This window comes from Pseudophryne corroboree, chromosome 1 (assembly GCF_028390025.1).
Source record: "Pseudophryne corroboree isolate aPseCor3 chromosome 1, aPseCor3.hap2, whole genome shotgun sequence".
Lineage (NCBI taxonomy): Eukaryota > Metazoa > Chordata > Amphibia > Anura > Myobatrachidae > Pseudophryne > Pseudophryne corroboree.
Window position 1 is genome coordinate 1,169,680,400 of NC_086444.1, and position 21,639 is coordinate 1,169,702,038.

Consider the following 21,639-nt stretch of genomic DNA (forward strand, 5'->3'; position numbering starts at 1 on the left):
CTGGCACTGTGTGGCCATTTATGTATCTGGCATTGCTGGGGGGCATGTCATGTGTTGCTGGCACTGCTGGGGGGCATGTCGTGTAGCTGGCACGGCTGGGGAGCATATCATGTAGTGTTCCCGCTAGGCGTCTGTGGCTAGGCAATGTGTCTAACGTGCTCTGCCTGGCACAAAGTGTCTAACGTGCTCTGCCTGGCGCAAAGTGTCTAACGTGCTCTGCCTGGCGCAAAGTGTCTAACGTGCTCTGCCTGGCGCAAAGTGTCTAGGAGGTTCTACCTAGTGCAGTGTGTATTAACTGCACTACTGTGTGGTGTAATGCGAATTGCCACTATTATGTGGCCACGCACCTTCCCCACGAAGCAACGCCCCTAAATTTTTGCTGCACTGTCCATGCTTTACCATGTGGGTAGATGAGCAACAAGCATTACAGTATGTACATCATTTTGCCCTCCTAACTTAAAAATGTGCCCTCCCTGCCCTAAAAAGTGAACACTATCGTATAGCTGGCACTGCTGGGGGGCATATTGTGTGTAGCTGGCACTGCTGGGGGGGCATATCATATCTATCTGGCACTGCACATTGTGTATCTGGCACTATACTGGAGACATTATGTGTATCTGACACTATACTGGAGACATTGTGTGTAAGGAACACTACTGTGGCTGTTATGTGTAAGGCTGCTAATTGTGTGCGTAGAGGGGGTGTGAAAACATATTTATTTATAGTCTAATAATATGAAGTTATGAGGCCACGCCCACTTTCCAAGAGGCCACGCCCTCTTTTCATGAAGCGCGCATAGGAGGGGGGGGGGGGGGCGCTTTTACATGTCGCTCAGGGTGCTAGTAGGCCTGGAGCCGGCCCTGATTACGGGGTAAATAATACTGCCACACAGTGTAAATTGCAATACGGGCCATTACCAGCAGAGGGAGCCTGAGCACTGTGAGCAGAAGCACTGGACCATCGATGCCTTCAACTATTAAAGGAGGACCGTAACAGCAAAGAGTCCAATTATTACTGGAGGTGATATTATAAAGAACCCGTATGGTAACACCTGTAAAGGTAATCTAATGTGTGCACACAAAATTAAAAAGGGATCCAAGTAAACTTGGGACAATTTGAAGATAAGTATATTCATAAATTGAATCAGTTTTGGATTACAGAGATTATGAAGTAAAAGATTCCTTGCACCTTACTGGGACATATTGATGAAATGTGGACATTACCCAGCTAAATTGGTTTTAATATAAGCCTGAGATCCGGATACTAGCAAGCCTCTTAGGGTTTTTTTGGATGTAAAATTAATGTGGAAGTAAATAAGATTGTTTTTATTCTTTATGCTGCAGCATGTATTATGTATGATGAAATTCTTTTTATTTGTGTATTTATAGAGGACTATTCCTATTTAAATAAAAAAGATTGAATATCAAATTGGTTGTGAAAGTATATAATAGTATAGAAATTGGGGTGGAAGCAGCGCTCTTGGTATACTCCCGGGATTGTATCCCGGCGGGTATGTTTATATCTTTGTTAATATTATAAGGAATGCAATTATCCTTTTAGCTAAAGAGCAGCAGCATCCACTAATTATATATAAAAATCTCCTCCATTGGTAAATCCCAGCGCCCTTTTATTTTGCACACACTGGGGTCCTTGTGTGAGAATCAGGGAACACGGTGTGTGCAAGTGTATGTGTTTGAGAACTAAAAGGCCCTACCATTCTTCCCAAAGCAACCTCTTTATCAACTTTTTCTTTTAAAATTTTTAGAAACTGTTCAGCCGAGCGCAAATTACGAACCACACCAGAACAAACTTGGCCCTTAATAGGCAAAGGGAAACCTCTGGAAAAACCTAACCTTAACAAATAAGCGTCTTCCCTGTTTGGGTAATATTCTAACTAGAGATATGCACTGGAAATTTTTCGGGTTTTGTATTTTGGTTTTGGATTTGGTTCCGCGGCCGTGTTTTGGATTCGGACGCGTTTTGGCAAAACCTCCCTGAAAATTTTTTGTCGGATTCGGGTGTTTTGGATTCAGGTGTTTTTTTTTTCCAAAACCCCTTCAAAAACAGCTTAAATCATAGAATTTGGGGGTCATTTTGATCCCATAGTATTATTAACCTCAATAACCATAATTTCCACTCATTTCCAGTCTATTCTGAACACCTCACACCTCACAATATTATTTTTAGTCCTAAAATTTGCACCGAGGTCGCTGGATGACTAAGCTAAGCGACCCAAGTGGGCGGCACAAACACCTGGCCCATCTAGGAGTGGCACTGCAGTGTCAGACAGGATGGCACTTAAAAAAATAGTCCCCAAACAGCACATGATGCAAAGAAAAAAGAAAAAGAGGTGCACTGTGGTCGCTGGACGGCTAAGCTAAGCGACACAAACACCTCAATATCACAGGAATTATTTGTTCTAATCAATGGTATTATTGATCCAAATCACTGGAAGAAAATTACAAAATCACAGGAATTATTTGTTCTAATCAATGGTATTATTGGTCCAAATCACTGGAAGAAAATGACAAAATCACAGGAATTATTTGTTCTAATCAATGGTATTATTGATCCAAATCACTGGAAGAAAATGACAAAATCACAGGAATTATTCATTCTAATCAATGGTATTATTGGTCCAAATCACTGGAAGAAAATGACAAAATCACAGGAATTATTCGTTCTAATCAATGGTATTAATGGTCCAAATCACTGGAAGAAAATGACAAAATCACTAGAATTATTCGTAAACATTTGTAGAAAGTCGCTGCTTTCTGATTACAGAAATGCTCAGATATTCCTGTGATTCCACAATCCCTTCCCAGAGGAAAAAGAAATTGAGAAACCGTTGTTTGAGAACGTTTGTTCTCTTTCCCTTACAAAGGAACAAACCACTTTCCAAGAAGACTGACGTTTTGGGGATTATGGAGACATAATGTTTTTGGAATATAAATCCTAAAGCAGGTGGTGTATTAGAGCAAAAGAGTGCAAGAGACCAGCCATGCAGTTTCTGAAATATTATGACAAAATGTTACTGTATTTCATAAGCACTCATTCCTAACTCTGCTAAGTACTGTTTGGTATACTGTATCTGGCTTCCATGAGGTAGTTGTCCATTATTTCAGCTTCCATTGACCTTTTTGAAAGCGGTAGAAGTTATCAATTCTTTTTTTTTTTTTTCCCTATTTTTAATTTTCTCCTGCATAGCCCAGTAAAATGTTGCAATGTTAAGTATTGACTTGTGCCTTCTGGGGGTCCACTTCTTCACCAAACCCAGCCAAATCTCATTCTAACCCTCTGTTCCACGTTCTCTATGTACCCCATCTGTGTTACCCATGTCTGTCTACCCCTCCCCTTTAGATTGTAAACTCTCACGAGCAGGGCCCTCTTCCTTCATGTGCTTATTCTTTGTCTTACTTTAATAATCTTCAACTGTACCACATCCAGTAGTCTTCTGCCACCTGATACTTATTTCAGTGTCATCTGCTGATGTAACTATGTTTATTTACCCTGTACTTGTCCTATACTGTCATCAACTGTAAGTTGCTGTTTTCCTGTTTGATTATTTATGTACTCTGTAATTGGGCGCTGCGGAACCCTTGTGGCGCCATATAAATAAAGGATAATAATAATAATAATAATAATAATAATAATATAGGGTGTATAATCCCCAGGTGTATCTCACACATCGCTCAGTACAGATTACAGGATGTATAATCAGTAATCACCAGGTATATAACACACGTCGCACAGTACAGTATACATACTGGTCACAACAATGCAGCAGATATTGAGCACTGATCAAGATACTAGAAGTGACACAGAGCTGCAAGATACAGCAATGGCCTACTGTACTGTACTATATATGTATACTGCTGGTCACCAAAATGCTGCACTGTCCTACTATATACTGCTCACAATAATGCAGCACAGATATGGAATGGATACTTGCAGTGACACAGAGCTGCAAGATACAGCAATGGCCTACTGTACTGTGCTATATATGTATACTACTGGTCACCAAAATGCTGCACTGTCCTACTATATACTTCTCACAATAATGCAGCACAGATATGGAATGGATACTTGCAGTGACACAGATCTGCAAGATACAGCAATGGCCTACTGTACAACTATATACTGTTGGTCACCAAAATGCTGCACTGTATATATACTGCTCACAAAAATGCAGCACAGATATGGAATGGATACTTGCAGTGACACAGAGCTGCAAGATACAGCAATGGCCTACTGTACAACTATATACTGTTGGTCACAAAATGCTGCACTGTAATACTATATATACTGCTCACAAAAATGCAGCACAGATATGGAATGGATACTTGCAGTGACACAGAGCTGCAAGATACAGCAATGGCCTACTGTACTGTACTACTATTATACTGGTGGTCCCCAGTCCCCACAATAAAGCACACTGAGCACAGATATTTGCAGCACACTGAGCACAGATATGGAGCGTTTTCAGGCAGAGAACGTAGATATTTTCAGCACACTGAGCACAGATATTTGCAGCACACTGAACACAGATATTTGCAGCACACTGAGTACAGATATGGAGCTTTTCAGGGAGAGAACGCAGCCACGTCCTCTCCGTTCAATCTCCAATGCACGAGTGAAAATGGCGGCGACGTGCGTCTCTTTATATAGAATACGAATCTCGCGAGAATCCGACAGCGGGATGATGACGTTCGGGCGCGTTCGGGTTAACCGAGCAAGGCGGGAAGATCCGAGGCTGCCTCGGAACCATGTAAAATAGGTGAAGTTCGGGGGGGTTCGGATCTCGGAGAACCGAACCCGCTCATCTCTAATTCTAACCAATAAGACAATTTATCCAATCTCACTAGAGTAGAGGCCCTACTTAGTATTTCTTCTGTCTGTTAAAACCTCTACCACCTGAGCGCCGTGAGCAGTCCCTAATGGGATGTGACTCTCCACAGCAGATACAAACATGCCGAAAACGACACTTAGACCCTAGGGTACATTGGCCATTATTAAAAGCATAGCACCTACCTTGACTGTTCTTTCCTGATGTCCATCTACTACTGTTACTACCACGTTTCTCACTAATCGCTTCAAAACCACTTTTCTGTGGTTGTGTAACGTCTACAAAAATCTCTGCATCTTTTTTCCCAAGATCTATGACAGCTCTGCCATGCTGTTTCCTACGAAAATCCTCATCATAAATCCTCCAAGCTGTCCCGCGCCCTGATCTCGCTAATTCATGTAACAAATACATATATTTGATTACATTCAAATGCTCTTGTGGTCTAGTCTCTAAATAACAGGCTGCAAAGGCCAGCATACCTTTTTGCCAATTTGAATATGATTTACATGCCTCCTCACCTACACCCAATTTCTGGCCACAGGTAATGCCTTCTTTGCTTTGCTAGTTAACGCAAACATGTTAACATATCTGCCCTCTCGTATGCGATCCCTAATTCTGGGCCGTATTCCTCTTAAAACAGCCGTATTAGCACATTCTTCATACAAGAATGTCTCACGGCGCTAGTACTAAATTTTAAATTTTATATTTATTCTAAAACAAACCTTAATAGTTAATAGGAATACAGATATTAATCAGCTGCTGAATGTTAATTGTGCTAGTGTAAGCACAAAATCAGTGGTTCCCCTTTAAGAAAGGGGGATTACCAGCTAGACAATATAAGAAAAGAACACTCTGCGCTATTTAAGAACCTTCCAGACTCCAAATAAAGTGAATTTACATGTATACATAAAAACACCTTTTTATTCCGGATTAGATTACACTAACATTAGATTACAGCCTATGAGGAAGCTCCAGTGACGAGCGAAACTAGTCAGAGGAAAGAAGGGACATCTGATGACAATATCATTCATTGCGGTTATCACCTAAGAATCACTGCACCACGCCGGACGCCAGCGAAATTACATCAGCGGCTTCACTTGGGACTGCAGCGGCATTTCATACGTTGGGTGCCGGAGACGTCTGGAGCTCCCTAGACGCACCTGACCGGCAGTGCAGTGTATCTCCAGCTGGATCCGTCTACGTGTAAGACGGAGGGTGAGAGTTTTTACCATTTAGCCAGCCTGATTAGGCAATCAGGAACTGTTACTATTATCTATGCAAAAGGAATTGCTTGAGACTTTGTAACAACGAGTGTTCAGTGTAATAACACAAGGAGCTGTTTTGAGACTTTGTAACAACAAGCGGTGATTACTACATCTGATTATTCTGTCTCTCTACAAGCAGTCAGTGGACAATCTGAGAATACTGATTTGCACATCAATTAATAAGTATATCCCCTATCGCACATATTGTGGTTATTATATACGCATGAGAGCTGATCCATATTTTGTTTTAGGTGCATATAGAAAGCCGGCTTTTGAAAATAAGAATTAATTAGAGTTGTTAAATTTATATATGCATATGATAGCTTTTTTATTAGATTAAGAATTTGATGTGGTTCCATCTACTAATTAGAGATTTATGTGATTAATCTAATCCGGAATAAAAAGGTGTTTTTATGTATACATGTGAATTCACTTTATTTGGAGTCTGGAAGGTTCTTAAATAGCGCAGAGTGTTCTTTTCTTATATCGTATTAGCACATTGCAGAGAGTCCTCAGGACCCTCCTCTGAGGACATACTAGAACTGCTATGTTTGTGCTTTCTTTTGTGTTTTCTCTTGCAACCACTGCAATCACTATCTACTGAATCTGAGGACTCAGAGAAAGATGTGGATGAACCACTACACTTCCTACGCCTGCGCCTATGTTTTTGTTTTTTGCTTACATATTTTCTCCTTAACCACTGACTTGTTACCCGAGCTGGCAACCATACCCTCCTGACACGCTTCAAGAATCAAGAGTCAAAATCAGACTCACCATAAAACCTACCACTATCGTCCATAGCGGATTCGACCACAGCTGCCGACTCCCCTGAATCCTCCTATAGCTTGAGAAATGCAAGGGGAAACATCCACTAGACACTCATCAAGTATGTCATTACCCCATTTTCCCTGCGTGCCCTAGCGCGTGAACCAGCAGCCGCTGGTTCACTTACACTACACTCATTAATCATGGAGGGCTTCTGCCCCCTCACAACTCTCCCCTCAGCATGACCCATAGTAAGAACAGGGACAAGTGCTGATATCACTGAAGTGGATATGGACGCCACCTCAGACAAATTCTAGCCAGCAACTTTGCGCCCTAAACACACTGCGCCTGCATATGACCGCCTAAGAACCGTGAGCCTGCTTTGCGTTACCTCAGACGCCACACATCTGCCTCTCACACTCAAATTAACAGGCTCAATTCTCTGCTGCACACCAGCATTTGCAAGGCCTAGAGTACCCGCACGCTGACCAACTCCCTCTGTAATTCCATAGGCATCCCGTAAACTGACCATCTCCCTGTTACCACCTCTATTGGGTGCTCCCAATCCTTGCACCACCAATTGTTTACTTGGGCCCCTTCCAGATTGCTCAACTCTGGAAAGTCCGAGTTCTGTAACAAACGCCTCTGCCCGCCACGGTCCCAGCCGCGGCGCACCTCCGGAACATGCAATCATGAGGTACCTCGGCAAGTTAAAAGAAAGAATAGTTAGAAAAAAAGGAAAGATTAAAGAAAAAAGGGGGAGGAAAATAAAAAAGTAAAGAGTGAAAGGAAATGGAGAAGAAAATATAACAATCACAATTATAAACAGTTCAGTACAACACAAACATAGAGCACTTCACTGAGGAAAAGAGGGAGAACTTAATCTATCGTCCCCTCATAAGGGTTAAGTCCCTTCCATCACCTGATTCATCAGCAACCCCATAGGTCAAGCAGTTACCATGGAAGCACCGCCACCTGTCCTTGCTGCTTCATTCAGTATACTACTCAGAATTTTATGTCACTTTAGACATATGAAATGTCCGCCATTCTCTTTTCCTTTACTGTTCTGTCAAGTACTAATTAGGCATATCTGCGGAGTTCTGGAGAGTCCTATGCTTTGTCTTCTACACGTACTCCCTATGCTATTGAGCTCCTGGAGAGGGGTCACCCTTTTGTGGATCTGTATGTTACTGGGGACCTCTAAGTACTTCCTAGGCTGCTGTGTTGTTTTTGTTTACTGTGTAGTTATTATATCCTCTGGGCTTAATAAAGAAACTGCCATAGCCAGGATCATGAGATGCAGAGGTTGAAGGACAGTATGAGGCCCACAAACAAATGTAGTTAGTCTTGTGCCTGATCCTGCAACAGCACCTTCTATACCCCATGGATTCCAGTGTCCCCCATATAGATTAGGAGAAATAAATTTAAGACTGAGTACCAAAAATCTTTTTATTTTTTTTTGTATGTAAGTAAAACACTGGCTTCTTTTACATGTAGCAAACACACACACAGGATCACTTTATTTTTACACTGCATTTACAGATGATTTTGGATGCACCTGTCTCCTAACTCTAAATCTGCCTGCACATTTTACATTTTTCCAAATCAAGGCGGGGGTTTTTTCGTTTTTTTTTTAATTATTAATATTATAATTAATTTTTTCTTAATGACATACACTTTCATGATGTAGCACTTTAGGCTCATCCGTACACACAGCACAGCGATATATGAGTTGTGCTCAGTGATGTCATTATTTGCAGGAATGACGTACAAACTACAACTACAGTAGTTATGAAGATTAATCTGCCCTATCTGGCCGTAGCTGGGTGGGGCTTGTTGTTTCCCCATGCTTGCCTGGGTGTTCTCCCATAATCTAAAAATATACTGGTAGGTTAATTGGCTACTGACAGAAAATGATCGCTAGTGTTTATGTGTGTGCATGTACATGTGGTAAGTGTTAGCCATACCAGCCAGTATTCAGGCTGCCTCCTCCGGGAGGAGGCAGCCAGCTCGGCATGGCGGGGGGGGGGGGTGTCTTGGCATGCTGGGGCGTTATGGAGGAGGGGTGATGCTGGATAGGGGCGGGGCGTGGGAGGTGTCCGTAAAATTGCATCATTGTGGACCTGCCCCTGCTACACAGTGCTGACAATGCAGGCATTGTGAGGCAAGGGGCGGGGCCACAATGACGCTATTTACATCAAATCATGTCATCGACCCCCCTTCCCCTGTCTGCGGGAGCTCATGTGCGGCTGCGGGGGAAGTACAGGCAGGTGCTGTTGGCCGGGAAACTTGCCTTCTCTTCCGGGGGGCCGGGAGCGCCACCCGATTTTCGGGAGCCTCCCGGCCATTCCGGGAGAGTAGGTAAGTATGGTGTTAGCTCCACTGGGGCAGGGACAGATGTGAATGGCCAAGTATTCTCTGTAAAGCGCTGCGGAATATGTGTGCGCTATATAAATAACTGGTAATAAAGTAATAAAATAAAAATAATGGAACAATACCAGTATTGTTACTGCTTCTTGTACAGAGACGCTTCTTCTCTCTGCGGAAACACTTCTGCCTGATTGTGTTAGTTATGGGTAGAAGAAAAAGGTATAAGCATTTTATGTCTATAGATATAAATAGGGAAGCATATAAAACTGACTAATAAAAGTTAATAGAGCGCAAGAGATAGCTGAAACAGGAATGCGGCCACCAGTCTATACTGTATGAGCACCCATCAGCATACACAAAGTAACGACAAAGAGGTGTATCTTGACAGACGGAAGGATGCTAAGAAAGTGATCAGACGCGCAAAGGCAGAAGCTGAGGAAAAAATTGCCCAGTCAGTAGATAAAGGGGGCAAAACTTTTTTTAAGTATATAAGTGAAAGGAGAAAATCAAATGGAGGAATAATAATACTTAAGACAGAGAGTGAGCATTTGGTGGAGGGTGACAAGGCAATAGCAGATCACCTAAATCATTATTTTTGCTCAGTATTTACTACAGAAGAAGGGATGGGGACACAGTTAAGTTGCAAGCACATTCATAAAAATAAGGTGGATGAAAGTACATTTACAGAGGAGAAGGTCCTAACAGAACTTTCACAACTAAAAGTGGATAAATCAATGGGACCAGATGGGATACACCCAAGGATACTTAAAGAGCTAAAAGATGTGCTGGTTACACCATTAACAGAATTATTTAACCACTCACTAAATACAGGTGCTATTCCAGAGGACTGGAAAAGAGCAAATGTAGTTCCACTGCACAAAAGTGGAAGCAAGGAAGAAGCAAGTAACTACAGACCAGTAAGCCTTACATCAGTAGTGGGGAAAGTAATGGAAAAACTATTAAAAGAAAGAGTTGTGGAATATCTTAAATCAAACCACTTACAGGATCCAAAACAGCAAGGATTTACTGGTGGTAGATCATGCCAAACAAATCTTATTGACTTTTTTGACTCTGTGACGAAAATAATAGACCAAGGGGGAGCTGTAGATGTAGCATATCTAGACTTTAGTAAGGCATTTGACACTGTCCCACATCGCAGACTGCTAAATAAACTTGAAAGTGTGGGGGTGGATTATAAAACAGTTAAATGGATAAGAACCTGGTTGCAGGATAGGAAACAGACAGTTGTAGTTAATGGAGTGCAATCTATGGAGGGAAATGTTACCAGTGGAGTACCCCAGGGATCTGTACTTGGTCCAGTTCTCTTTAATACCTTTGTTGGTGACATTGCAGATGGTATTGAAGGGAAGGTATGCCTTTTTGCCGATGATACAAAGATATGCAACAGGGTAGACACACCGGGAGGGGTAAAACAAATGACTGATGACCTAGGTAGGCTTGAGAAATGGTCAAGAACGTAGAACTACAGTTTAATGCTAAAAAATGCAAAATCATGCACTTAGGTCTCAAAAACCCAAAGGCTAAATATAGTATCAAGGGTACTATAATGGAAACTACTGAGGAGGAAAGGGATTTAGGAGTCACTGTTTCAAGTGACTTGAAGGCAGGAAAGCAATGCAACAAAGCAATGAGAAAGGCAAGTCAGATGCTTGGTTGCATAGGGAGAGGAATCAGTAGTAGGAAAAAAGAAGTGATAATGCCACTGTATAGGTCATTGGTGCGGCCCCATCTGGAATACTGTGTCCAGTTCTGGAGACCATATCTCCAGAAGGATATAAATACATTATAGAGTATACAAAGAAGGGCAACTAGAATGGTGCATGGCCTACATCACAAAACGTACCCGGAAAGGCTAAAAGATCTTAACATGTATAATTTGGAGGAGAGAAGAGAAAGGGGGGACATGATAGAAACTTTCAAATATATCAAGGGTCTTAACAAAGTTCAGGAGGGAAACATTCTTCAAAGGAAGAGAAATATTAGAACTCAAGGACATACACTGAGACTGGAGGGGGGGAGGTTCAGGGGAAATTTAAGGAAAAATTACTTCACGGAAAGGGTAGTGGACAAGTGGAATAGTCTCCCATCAGAGGTGGTAGAGGCTAAGACTGTAGAGCAATTAAAACATGCTTGGGATAGGCATATGAATATCCTTACAAAGAATTAAGGTTCAAAAAGGGTTGAGATTACCTAAAGGATAAAAAAAAAGGGGCAGACTAGATGGGCCAAGTGGTTCTTATCTGCCGTCAAATTCTATGTTTCTATGTTACACGTGAAGAGGTCAGCAGTAGCGGATCTTGCTACGGGCACACGGGATTTTTGCCCGAGGCGCCGCCTTCCGGAGGGCGCAGCACCATGGCAAGATCCGCTACTGTTGGTCAGTGCCCCCCGGTGCTGTGCGGCGCTGTGAAGGAAACTAGACGCTACCCGTCTAGTTTCCCTTCGTGGAAAGGACCTTTGCTGTGCGGTGCGCGATGACATCATTGTGCACCGCACAGCATGGTGGGACTGGCACATAGACGCTAGGGGTCATAATTGACCTCTAGTGTCTATGCTGTGCTATGGGAGTGACGTCATAACGTCTCTCCTATAGATCTGAGGAGCGGCGCCGGCAGAGGTCAGCAGCGGTCGGGAATCAGGAGCGGGGATAGTAAGTATAATTTTTTTTTTTTAAGCGGCGCTACTCTACAGGGGGCACAAATGGGTGCACAACTCTACAGGGGGCACAAATGGGGGCACAACTCTACAGGGGGCATAACTGACCACGCCCCTGTATGAAGCCACGCCCCTATTTTCGCCCGGGGTGCCACAAGGGCTAGAACCGGACCTGGAGGTCAGTATACTGTACAAGGAATGTTCGAGAGAGGCTTACTCGGCTTTTAATGGGGAAGTACATGTGAGGAATATTGATTTACTCCGATCTTTCCCTTTCTGAAGCTAGGATACATACAATGAGTGATGTAAGTGATTTTTATTTTGTAGTTACTAGTTGAATTTCAAAGCAAAAGTGTTGCAGAGAATCATTATACTGTAGGACACTTGTGAGACCAATGGATGCAATGGGGTCTATTCATGAAGCAGTGAAAAGTGTGGAGAAGTGAGGTGGTGGAGACGTTGCCCATGGCAACCAATCAGCATTGAGGTAACATTTATAATTTTCATACTATACAGTTGTACGGAGCAGCTGATTGGTTGCCATGGGCAACTTCTTTACAGGGTCACTTCTCCACTCTTTTCACTGCTTTATGAATAGAACCCTATGAGCAGAGACAGCTTCACCTTCTCTGAGATAAAGTCTACGTGTTGTGTATTACAGGTCACAAGAGCCGAAAATGCCGATGGACAAAAATGTGTCTGTGCTCTTCAACTGCTCGTACACATCATCGCTGACGAGAAGAGATGGGAATAAGACGGCAGAGATAGCTCCTCAGCAGGTGGTGGTTGGGATGCTACTGACTGTTATCGACCTGGTCACCTTCTTGGGAAATACAGTGGTCTTCATCTGCCCCGTGGTGGAAAAGAGACTGAGGACTGTAACGTACATGTTTATCATGTCACTGGCTATGGCGGATCTCCTGGTGGCTTGCCTGGTTATGCCTTTTAGGTAAGAATATCTTTCCTTTCTTCATAATTCAGTATTTACTGGTATGTTCACCTCTGTCCTGCTTTATTTACTGCCCCCAAATCTGCAGCGTCCAGGACTTAAGTGAATGGTTCATTTGTTGAAAGCAAGCCTGTTCCAGTTTTCTTTCTGTAACCCGAATGCTATAAGTAGCTGCAGCTCTGCATTCTACCTACCTATGGGGGAGATGTATCAAATCTTGGAAAGAGACAAAGTTCAAAGGGCAAAATGGGCAGATGTCCTAAGCCTTGGAGAGTGATAAAGTGGAGAGAGAGAGAGAGAGAGAGAGAGAGAGAGAGAGAGTGAGAGAGAGAGAGTACCACCCAATCAGCTCCTAACTGCCATGACAGGCTGTGTTTGGATAATGACAGCTAGGAGCTGATTGTTTGTCACTTTATCTCTCTCCAAGGTGTGATACATCTCCGTCTATGACTGATGTTGAACCATGTGAGGCCTTTTGTCAATGACAGTTATTGGCTGTTTGCTGTACTTAGTGTTGATCCAACCGCTGTGAGCCCTCTCTGCCTGCTCCGCTGCTCCAATTCCCAGGATGGCAGCTCCATTCTGTGCAGGCACACAAAGACTGGCACCATCTTGGATACAGCTGGATGGTGTGTCTCCCCGCTGTGAGCAGACCCAAACACCCGCCAGTGCCGTCTGCCTGCAACCAGGTGTGACTGTGCACCACACAAACTGCAGCCATTATAGAAATACAGTACCACAGATTCATAAGCGGAGTCAGATTGGTTATTAAGGGCATCCTATGTGTAACACCCCGATCTCCTGTTTATAGCCAGCAAATTGTACTTCACAATCTGTACTAAATCTACTTACACTCAATGCCTGTGAGAGTCTGTTATGCCGACAGACAGGGTGTCGGCTGTCAGTATACCGACAGTGGCATCCCGTCTGTGGGAATCCCGGCAGCGAGGCATTGAGTCCCCACATGGGCTCGCTGTGCTTGCCATACTTTGGGCCCGGCGGCACACTTTGCTCGCCACAGGTTATATTCCCACTTGGTTCCCACCCACTGAGTGGGAATACCCGTCGATGGTCGGGATTCTGACCGTCATTATTTCACCAGCTGTCGTGATTCCGGTGTTATTCTCCAGAATGCGGGGATCCGGACAGCCGGTATTTTACCTGCATCCCCTGTGAGCATAGGCTTACACACACAGCATACAGGTCCAGGGGCATATGTGTATAATGTGAATACCAGAATGTCAGCATTGGCAGGCATCCACAGAATGTCAACATAACTAAATGTCGGCTTTGTGAATGTTGACAGAATGTGGACAACCAATTGTAGCCTTATTTAGGGCTAGGCTTCGGCTGCAAATAAGTTTAGTAATAGCGGTTAGAAAACCAAATGACATGTTGACATTCTGGCAGTATCATTATGTCGACATTTGAAATGTTGTCCTCCTCTCCATGTCGACATTCGGGCATCAGCATTCTGAACTTTTTATAAAACCTCTGGTTGTGGGTGTTTGGGCACCATCCCCATGCTACCAGTTCAGCTGGCATTCTGATATGATGACACTGCGTGTGAGTCAGCTAATAACTCACAAAATGTAACAGCGCAGGTGCCGTAGCCCTGCTGGGATCATCACTTTACTTTTTAGCGTTCGCTGGCCACCTAATCTCTAGTGCCGCAGTTGTATGCGCAGATCTATGTTCCCGGTGATTTCTCTGCTGTGAGTGCTCATACCTTTGTGTGGCTGCTGTGTTCTCTGTGATTGGTGCTGCACCAGGGCGGGACTCCACAGAGGGGAGTATAATAATGGTGCAGGGAGGGTTCTGTGGGCCACCCTGGACCCAGTGACCCGTGTTCACTGCAAACACTGCACCCAGTATAGATAGGCCACTGGTCGCAGGGATAACCCTGACGCCTCTGCATGAGTTACTTGATATATTGGGCAGATAAATAATTTGCCGCGATATACTGTAAGAAAATATTCTTATCAGGGCTGAAAACTGACTTTGGAGTTGTGGTGAATCTGTCCATTCCCCCTGAGACGGTATTGCTGATATATGAGTATACAGTATAATGTATGCAGGTGGGAGGAAGGGGGGGGGGACACACCTGGATTTATCTTTCACACCACCTACCTGATGACAGAAACAATAGTGTATTAGAATAAAAATACAAGAATGAGGTGCTCATTTATTATTTATTGCATTTAAGACACATTGGGCGGGATGTACTAAAGGAAAAATGCGTTAAAACCCCTGAAAACGGGTGTTTTACCGCATTTTCAAATGTACTAAGACCCTACAACCGTTTTTTCGCCGTCCAGGGTATCGCCATCTCTGGGTGGCGATATCCTATAGAAGCCTACGGACTTCTTATCGCCGACCGCCGCAACCCGCCGCCCATGCCGCATACGCCTCCCCCCCCCCCAGGCATACCTTTCTCCAGGCATCCCTGGTATTGGAAGGTAATCTCCTCCCCCTAGCAATGCAGCCGGAGGTCCTTCCGGCTGCGGGGGGGGGAGGAGGAGGCGCCGGGGGCAGCCTGCTGCTGCTTCCTGACGTGTAGGCAGTGTGGAGACTCCTGGGAGGTGACAGAGACCCCCCACACACCACCTCACAGGTATCGCGGGGGGTCCTCCGTCACCGCATTGCGATATTGATCGCATATGTTAGTACATATGCGATCTACATCGCTGCAATAAGCGGCGAGGGGTGGCGATGTATCTTAATACATCCCGCCCAATAGGTGAGATGTGATTGGAGCAGAGTATGAGCTGAGTTTGCAAAATGCCCAATTTTGCAGAAAAAGTTAGACATTTTGCAAACCCAGCCAATGTAATTGCGTCTGAGTGCACGCAAAGTCAGATAGAGCGCCCGGTAAAAAGTCTGATCCAGATGTTTTGCCATGTTAAACATACAACTTGGCCGATGTAATGGAGTCCAAGTTTGGAAATCTCACACAAACAGCTCTACAAAGGCGGACATAAATAAACCTGGTTTGTTTGGGGCGAGCTGTATTTGACAATGTTGAAAATCAATTACAGGTACACAATTACAGCACATTTACAACAAATAAACAGTTCAAAAATTATTTCTAACCTTAAAATAAAGAAAAAATACTTTGAACTCTCAAAACAGTCCAAGTACTGTGCATGTCATTTTTGCACAGTTGCACATTTTTACCCGCAGACTCCATTGTCCGGACCGCGCCCTGCCAACGGCATTCTAACGCTGTTGGCACGTCCCCTCCCACCCCGTGACCGCTTTTGCCTGTCAATCAGGCAGGGTGATCGCAGCCCTGAGATGCTTTTAGCATCTCACTGGGCTCCCAGGGTGCGCACGCACAGCATACCTCCCAACTTTCAAATGCCCAGGGTCGAGACGTTCGCACAACCCGAAAAGAAGGCGTGACTTAGTGTGGGAGGGGCGTGGTCTCCGCCGAGTGAGCATGGCCGAGCGTCACTGGCCCATTTTCTGCATTTTGGGGGCGTGCCCAGCGCTTCCCGAGCAGCTGGGCAGCCCCCTGCTCCCCTCTCAGCATTGAATAGATGCCATGCGCGTTCTCACCGCATCTATTCAGAGATCACTCGCTGCTTTGCCCAAAACCTCCCCCAACTGCCCCACCCCCACCCACGGGACACTGCGACCCGCAGGAGGGACAGCGGGACATTGTCCGAATAGCGGGACTGTCCAGCTGAAATCTGGACAGTTGGGAGGTATGTGCGCAGTGCGGCCGCTGCGCGTACGCACTCCACAAAAGGATTCAGACTGCGATCGCTGCCGATCCAGTCTGAATTACCCCCAATGTGTAAACATTTGCAAAGGTCACAGGCTGCTTAGATAAATCTGTGCATTTTTTTGGCAACTATTATTTTTTGACAGAGTACTGTACATTTATGTTGTTACCAGAGGCCAGGGGACTGGTGATGATGGGAAGTAGAAGTTAATTAACTTTCATTTTTCCATGTAACCTATTAAGTATAATTCAAACCACGTCAGTATTACTCAGCAAGCGCTGGACAGTTCTTGGAAATAGCCAAGTCTTCAGCATGAAATGGAATGTCCTTACTCCTTCATACCAGCAACCAAGACAGCTGGAGAGAAATTGTACATAACAGCTTTTTCCATTTTATATCAGAGATATAGCTTGCAAGACCGGCTTGTTCTTCCTGCCGGCATGGGGTGTACGCCGAAACCCTTCTCTTTATTGAGCCTTTCTAGACTGAAGTCATGAGATCGCAGTAAGGTTATATAGAAAACACATAGAATGCTGAACAAATAAGTCATAGATACATTTCTCGGAACAACATCCGCAGCAGGTTCCTACCAATACAAGTAGCCGCATTACATGCAATATGGGATTTGTAGAGAGTGATGGCTGATGAGTCGACGACCTCAACTGTGGGCACAAATTACTTACCGCTAAAATGGAAGACGTAGTTTGAAGAGGAGTAGTGAGAAAGTGGGTGAAAAAGAAAAGAAAGGTTATGACTGAAGAAGATGAAAAGGAGAATGAGGCTGGGTGATGTAAAAGAATATTTTGGATGCTGCAGATGGACCATTGTTATTTATACTGACTGGACCAACTAGTATCTCGGAAACTAAGAAGCGTATGATGGATAGTACCAAACTAGACTTACCCATTCCGTTATGCTTCTATAGTAGTGTGGCATTATTATAGGTGGAGTGCAAGCTGCCCTTTAAAAAAACAGAGGGGGAAATTAACTAAGATGTGAGTTCTATTTAAGATGGAATGTTGCCCATAGCAACCAATCTGATTCTACTTCTGATTAATCTAGCACCTTCTAAAAGATAATACCTGGAATCTTAATGGTTGCTATGGGCAACATCCCATCTTAAATAGAACTCCCATCTTAGTAAATTTACCCTAGAGAGAGCTGCCATCATTACAGACAGAGGGCCTCATTCAGCATGGATCGTAGATGTGCGAAAAATCGCACATCTACGACCCATTACACTGACGGGGGGAAACCAGCACAGGGCAAGTCCGTTCTGCATGCCAGGTCCTGCCCCCACGATGGTGATGCTTTTGCATGTTTAGGGTTGCCCTCTGCCTACGCAGCCTAGCTGCTAAGGCAGATGGCAACCCACCATATTTTGGGTTGCACTGGCTGCGTGCGATGTCACTCAGCCGCCATGGGCCACCTCGAAAGCGGGCCGGACACACCTGTGTTGTCCAGACCGCGCCCCTTCCCCCCAGCGCCGCCGTGATGTCCCTAAAGCACCGCCGCAAACGCCCACCCCTGCCCTGCGAATGCCTCTGCTTGTCAGTCAGGCAGAGGGGTTCGCACATGTGAGATGCCATCGCATCTCACTGTATGCGCACGTGCAATGCAACTTCTGCATGTGCGCGCACTGCACTGGCCCTTAGCATGCGAACGCTGCCACTGCAGCATTCCATGCTGAATTAGGCCCAAAGCTGCCAATCTATCAGTGAGAGCTGCAAGATTGCTAGAACTAGCTACTAGACTATTAGGGAACTGCCAATCTCCTATGTGGCAAGCTGCCCCAGGAGTAGACAGAGTCCAGGTCAAGCTCAAAGGAGCAGAGGGAGTCCATGTCCAGTCCAGAGGAACAGAGGAAGTTCAGGTTCTGCACAGAGGAACAGAGGAAGTTCAGGTTCTGCACAGAGGAACAGAGGAAGTTCAGGTTCTGCACAGAGGAACAGAGGAAGTTCAGGTTCTTCTGCACAGAGGAACAGAGGAAGTTCAGGTTCTGCACAGAGGAACAGAGGAAGTTCAGGTTCTGCACTGAGGAACAGAGGTAGTACAGGTTCTGCACAGAGGAACAGAGGAAGAATACAGGTTCTGAACAGAGGAAGTTCAGGTTCTGCACAGAGGAACAGAGGAAGTTCAGGTTCTGCACAGAGGAACAGAGGAAGTTCAGGTTCTGCACAGAGGAACAGAGGAAGTTCAGGTTCTGCACAGAGGAACAGAGGAAGTTCAGGTTCTGCACAGAGGAACAGAGGAAGTTCAGGTTCTGCACAGAGGAACAGAGAGCATCCAGACCTTAACCTTTACATGTATTAGCCAAAGGATAAATTCAACTATGCTTGGTAATGGGGTGGTATTTCTGAGGGTTCGGTATGTAATACCGGCGGTCGGGATGCCGGCAGTCACATGACTGACAGCGGCATCCCGACGCTGAAGATCCCGACACCGCGACAGGGTAAGTATTTTACCAATCTTGGCATCGGCAGCCACTGTAGCCTATGGGCTACTCACTGCAAATTTCTTATAAGATGGATTTTAAGGATTCCGATGTCTGCTGGCAGGTCAGCCGACATCCGACGTCCATCAGCGCTTGCTCAGTAGCGGCAGTGCTGGCCCGGGAGGGTGGAGGAGCAGAAGGTAGAGGCAGAGTGATTGCATATGTCCCGGCATCTCAGTAATGATATAAAGATTCTTTATTGCCATGAATTGGGGTGATAAGGAACCTTAATACTGGGACATACAACAAAAAATAGTAGATATGTCCTAACTCTCCAGCAGTGATCTGGAGCTACAGTAGTGTTTGCTGCTGTACAAAACCATTCAGCCTGACACTTCTATCCACTGTGTACTTACCAAACATTCTACTTGTGATTGCAGGTTCATTAGCATCATCTTTAGCAGTGTTTGCCCATTTTTTTATGTTAAGTCTTGTAAGTTTGTCTACCAACCGGAAAGCACATAGGGGGTAATTCCAAGTTGATCGCAGCAGGAATTTTGTTAGCAGTTGGGCAAAACCATGGGGGTCATTCCGAGTTGTTCGCTCGCAAGCTGCTTTTAGCAGCTTTGCACACGCTAAGCCGCCGCCTACTGGGAGTGAATCTTAGCTTCTTAAAATTGCGAATGAAAGATTCGCAATATTGCGAAAAGACTTCTCTGTGCAGTTTCTGAGTAGCTCGAGACTTACTCTGCCAGTGCGATCAGTTCAGTGCTTGTCGTTCCTGGTTTGACGTCACAAACACACCCAGCGTTCGCCCAGACACTCCTCCGTTTCTCCAGCCACTCCCGCGTTTTTCCCAGAAACGGTAGCGTTTTTTCACACACTCCCAGAAAACGGACAGTTTCCGTCCAGAAACACCCACTTCCTGTCAATCACATTACGATCACCAGAACGAAGAAAAAACCTCGTAATGCTGTGAGTAAATTACCTAACTGCATAGCAAATTTACTTGGCGCAGTCGCACTGCGGACATTGCGCATGCGCATTAGCGACTAATCGCTCCATTGCGAGAAAAAAATAACGAGCGAACAACTCGGAATGACCCCCCATGTGCACTGCAGGGGAGGCAGATATAACATGTGCAGAAAGAGTTAGATTTGAGTGGGTTATTTTATTTCTGTGCAGGGTAAATACTGGCTGCTTTATTTTTACACTGCAAATTAGATTGCAGATCGAACACACCACACCCAAATCTAACTCTCTCTGCACATGTTAAATCTGCCTCCCCTGCAGTGCACATGGTTTTGCCCAACTGCTAACAAAATTCCTGCTGCGATCAACTTGGAATTACCCCCATAGGGCGATGTTTTCTAAATGGGTAAAAAAAAATACTTTAATAATGAAATGTAATACTTCTTTTTAACTCAAGAAGTAGTTGTACTGCTCTGTAAAATAAATAATATTTCAGTCTGTGAGAATTAATAAAGGATTGTCAACATGAATGACCTTAAACCACATTCAGCATTGTAGAAACATTCTCATGTACAGTAGAAAAAGAGTATCTCCTATAGCTATATGAGGGTTTCGAGCGCTCAGCAGGGCTGGTGTAGGGAAAGGGATGGCTATCGATGATTCAAAATCATTCATGGTCTATGACCGATGTCACATACTTTTACTATCGATGGGGGAGAACCAGATGGTTTCCCTCCATTGATGGCTAGGCCTAAACAAATTTTGTTAACAACACCCCCACCCCCACATTGTGATTGGCCCCCCCGGGCCTTTCACAGAAATAACAGGGATGGCCATTGATGAGAAAAAACATTGATGGTCTCCTATAGAACAGTTAGTGACCATCAAAAGCCAATCTCAGTTTCGCCATCGATGGCAACCATACCAATGGCCATCCCTAGGCTGGAGAAATGTGGTGGGCTGGTGGAGTGTTCAGTTGGATTGAGTCCCTCCCCTATCTGTGCTCATTGGCCACCAGCCTCCTCTACTACATCACAAGTGAACCAGGGATGGACATCGAAATCCGATGTTTACCAACCGTCAATGTTTTTGTTTCAATGGTAGTGGGGGGTTTTTTCAATTCGACTGTGGCCTTCCGATGGTTTGCCACCAAAGATTATAATCATTCAATGGTGTTCCGATGGTAGACTTTTTTTTAATTCTTGATAGCTACTCCTCCCCCAACTCCTTCCTGGCTGCTGTTTCTGCATCATGGAGTCTTTATGAGTTTGTTGGAAGCTGTCTCTGAGTCTCTGCCTGCCTCAGACGTGGCCCTGCTCAGTCTCCTCATTACCTCCCCTCTCTAGGCTGCTGCTAGGCAACAGGGCACATTGCTAGCTCTGATTGGTTCTTACTGTCTCAGAGAGCCAATCAGAGTGCATCCTTTGCTATGCAGCAGTGACAGTGTCTCTACTCCTCACTGCCTGGCTGTACTGGCACACTTCAGCAGCCTCCCTGCCTGTGCCGAGCATGCTGGACTGTATTTATAGTGTACCCTCCAGCTCCCATAAGCAGAGTAGCGCTGCTAGTTTCACTAATGTGTCTGTTGCTCCACGCTCCACTCTGATCCTGCCCCTAGGCCAACCACGCTT

General features: G+C 44.8%; 1 protein-coding gene across 2 annotated transcripts in view; it reads left to right on the forward strand.

Moving 5' to 3' along the window:
* LOC134929491 (octopamine receptor-like) overlaps positions 1–21,639 on the forward strand; it is a 189,375-nt gene that overhangs the window by 54,505 nt on the left and 113,231 nt on the right. For both annotated transcript variants that reach the window (XM_063925099.1, XM_063925101.1), the window contains exon 2: positions 12,584–12,871. In XM_063925099.1, the coding sequence (XP_063781169.1) occupies positions 12,584–12,871 (288 nt within the window). The remainder of the gene's footprint in view (positions 1–12,583; positions 12,872–21,639) is intronic.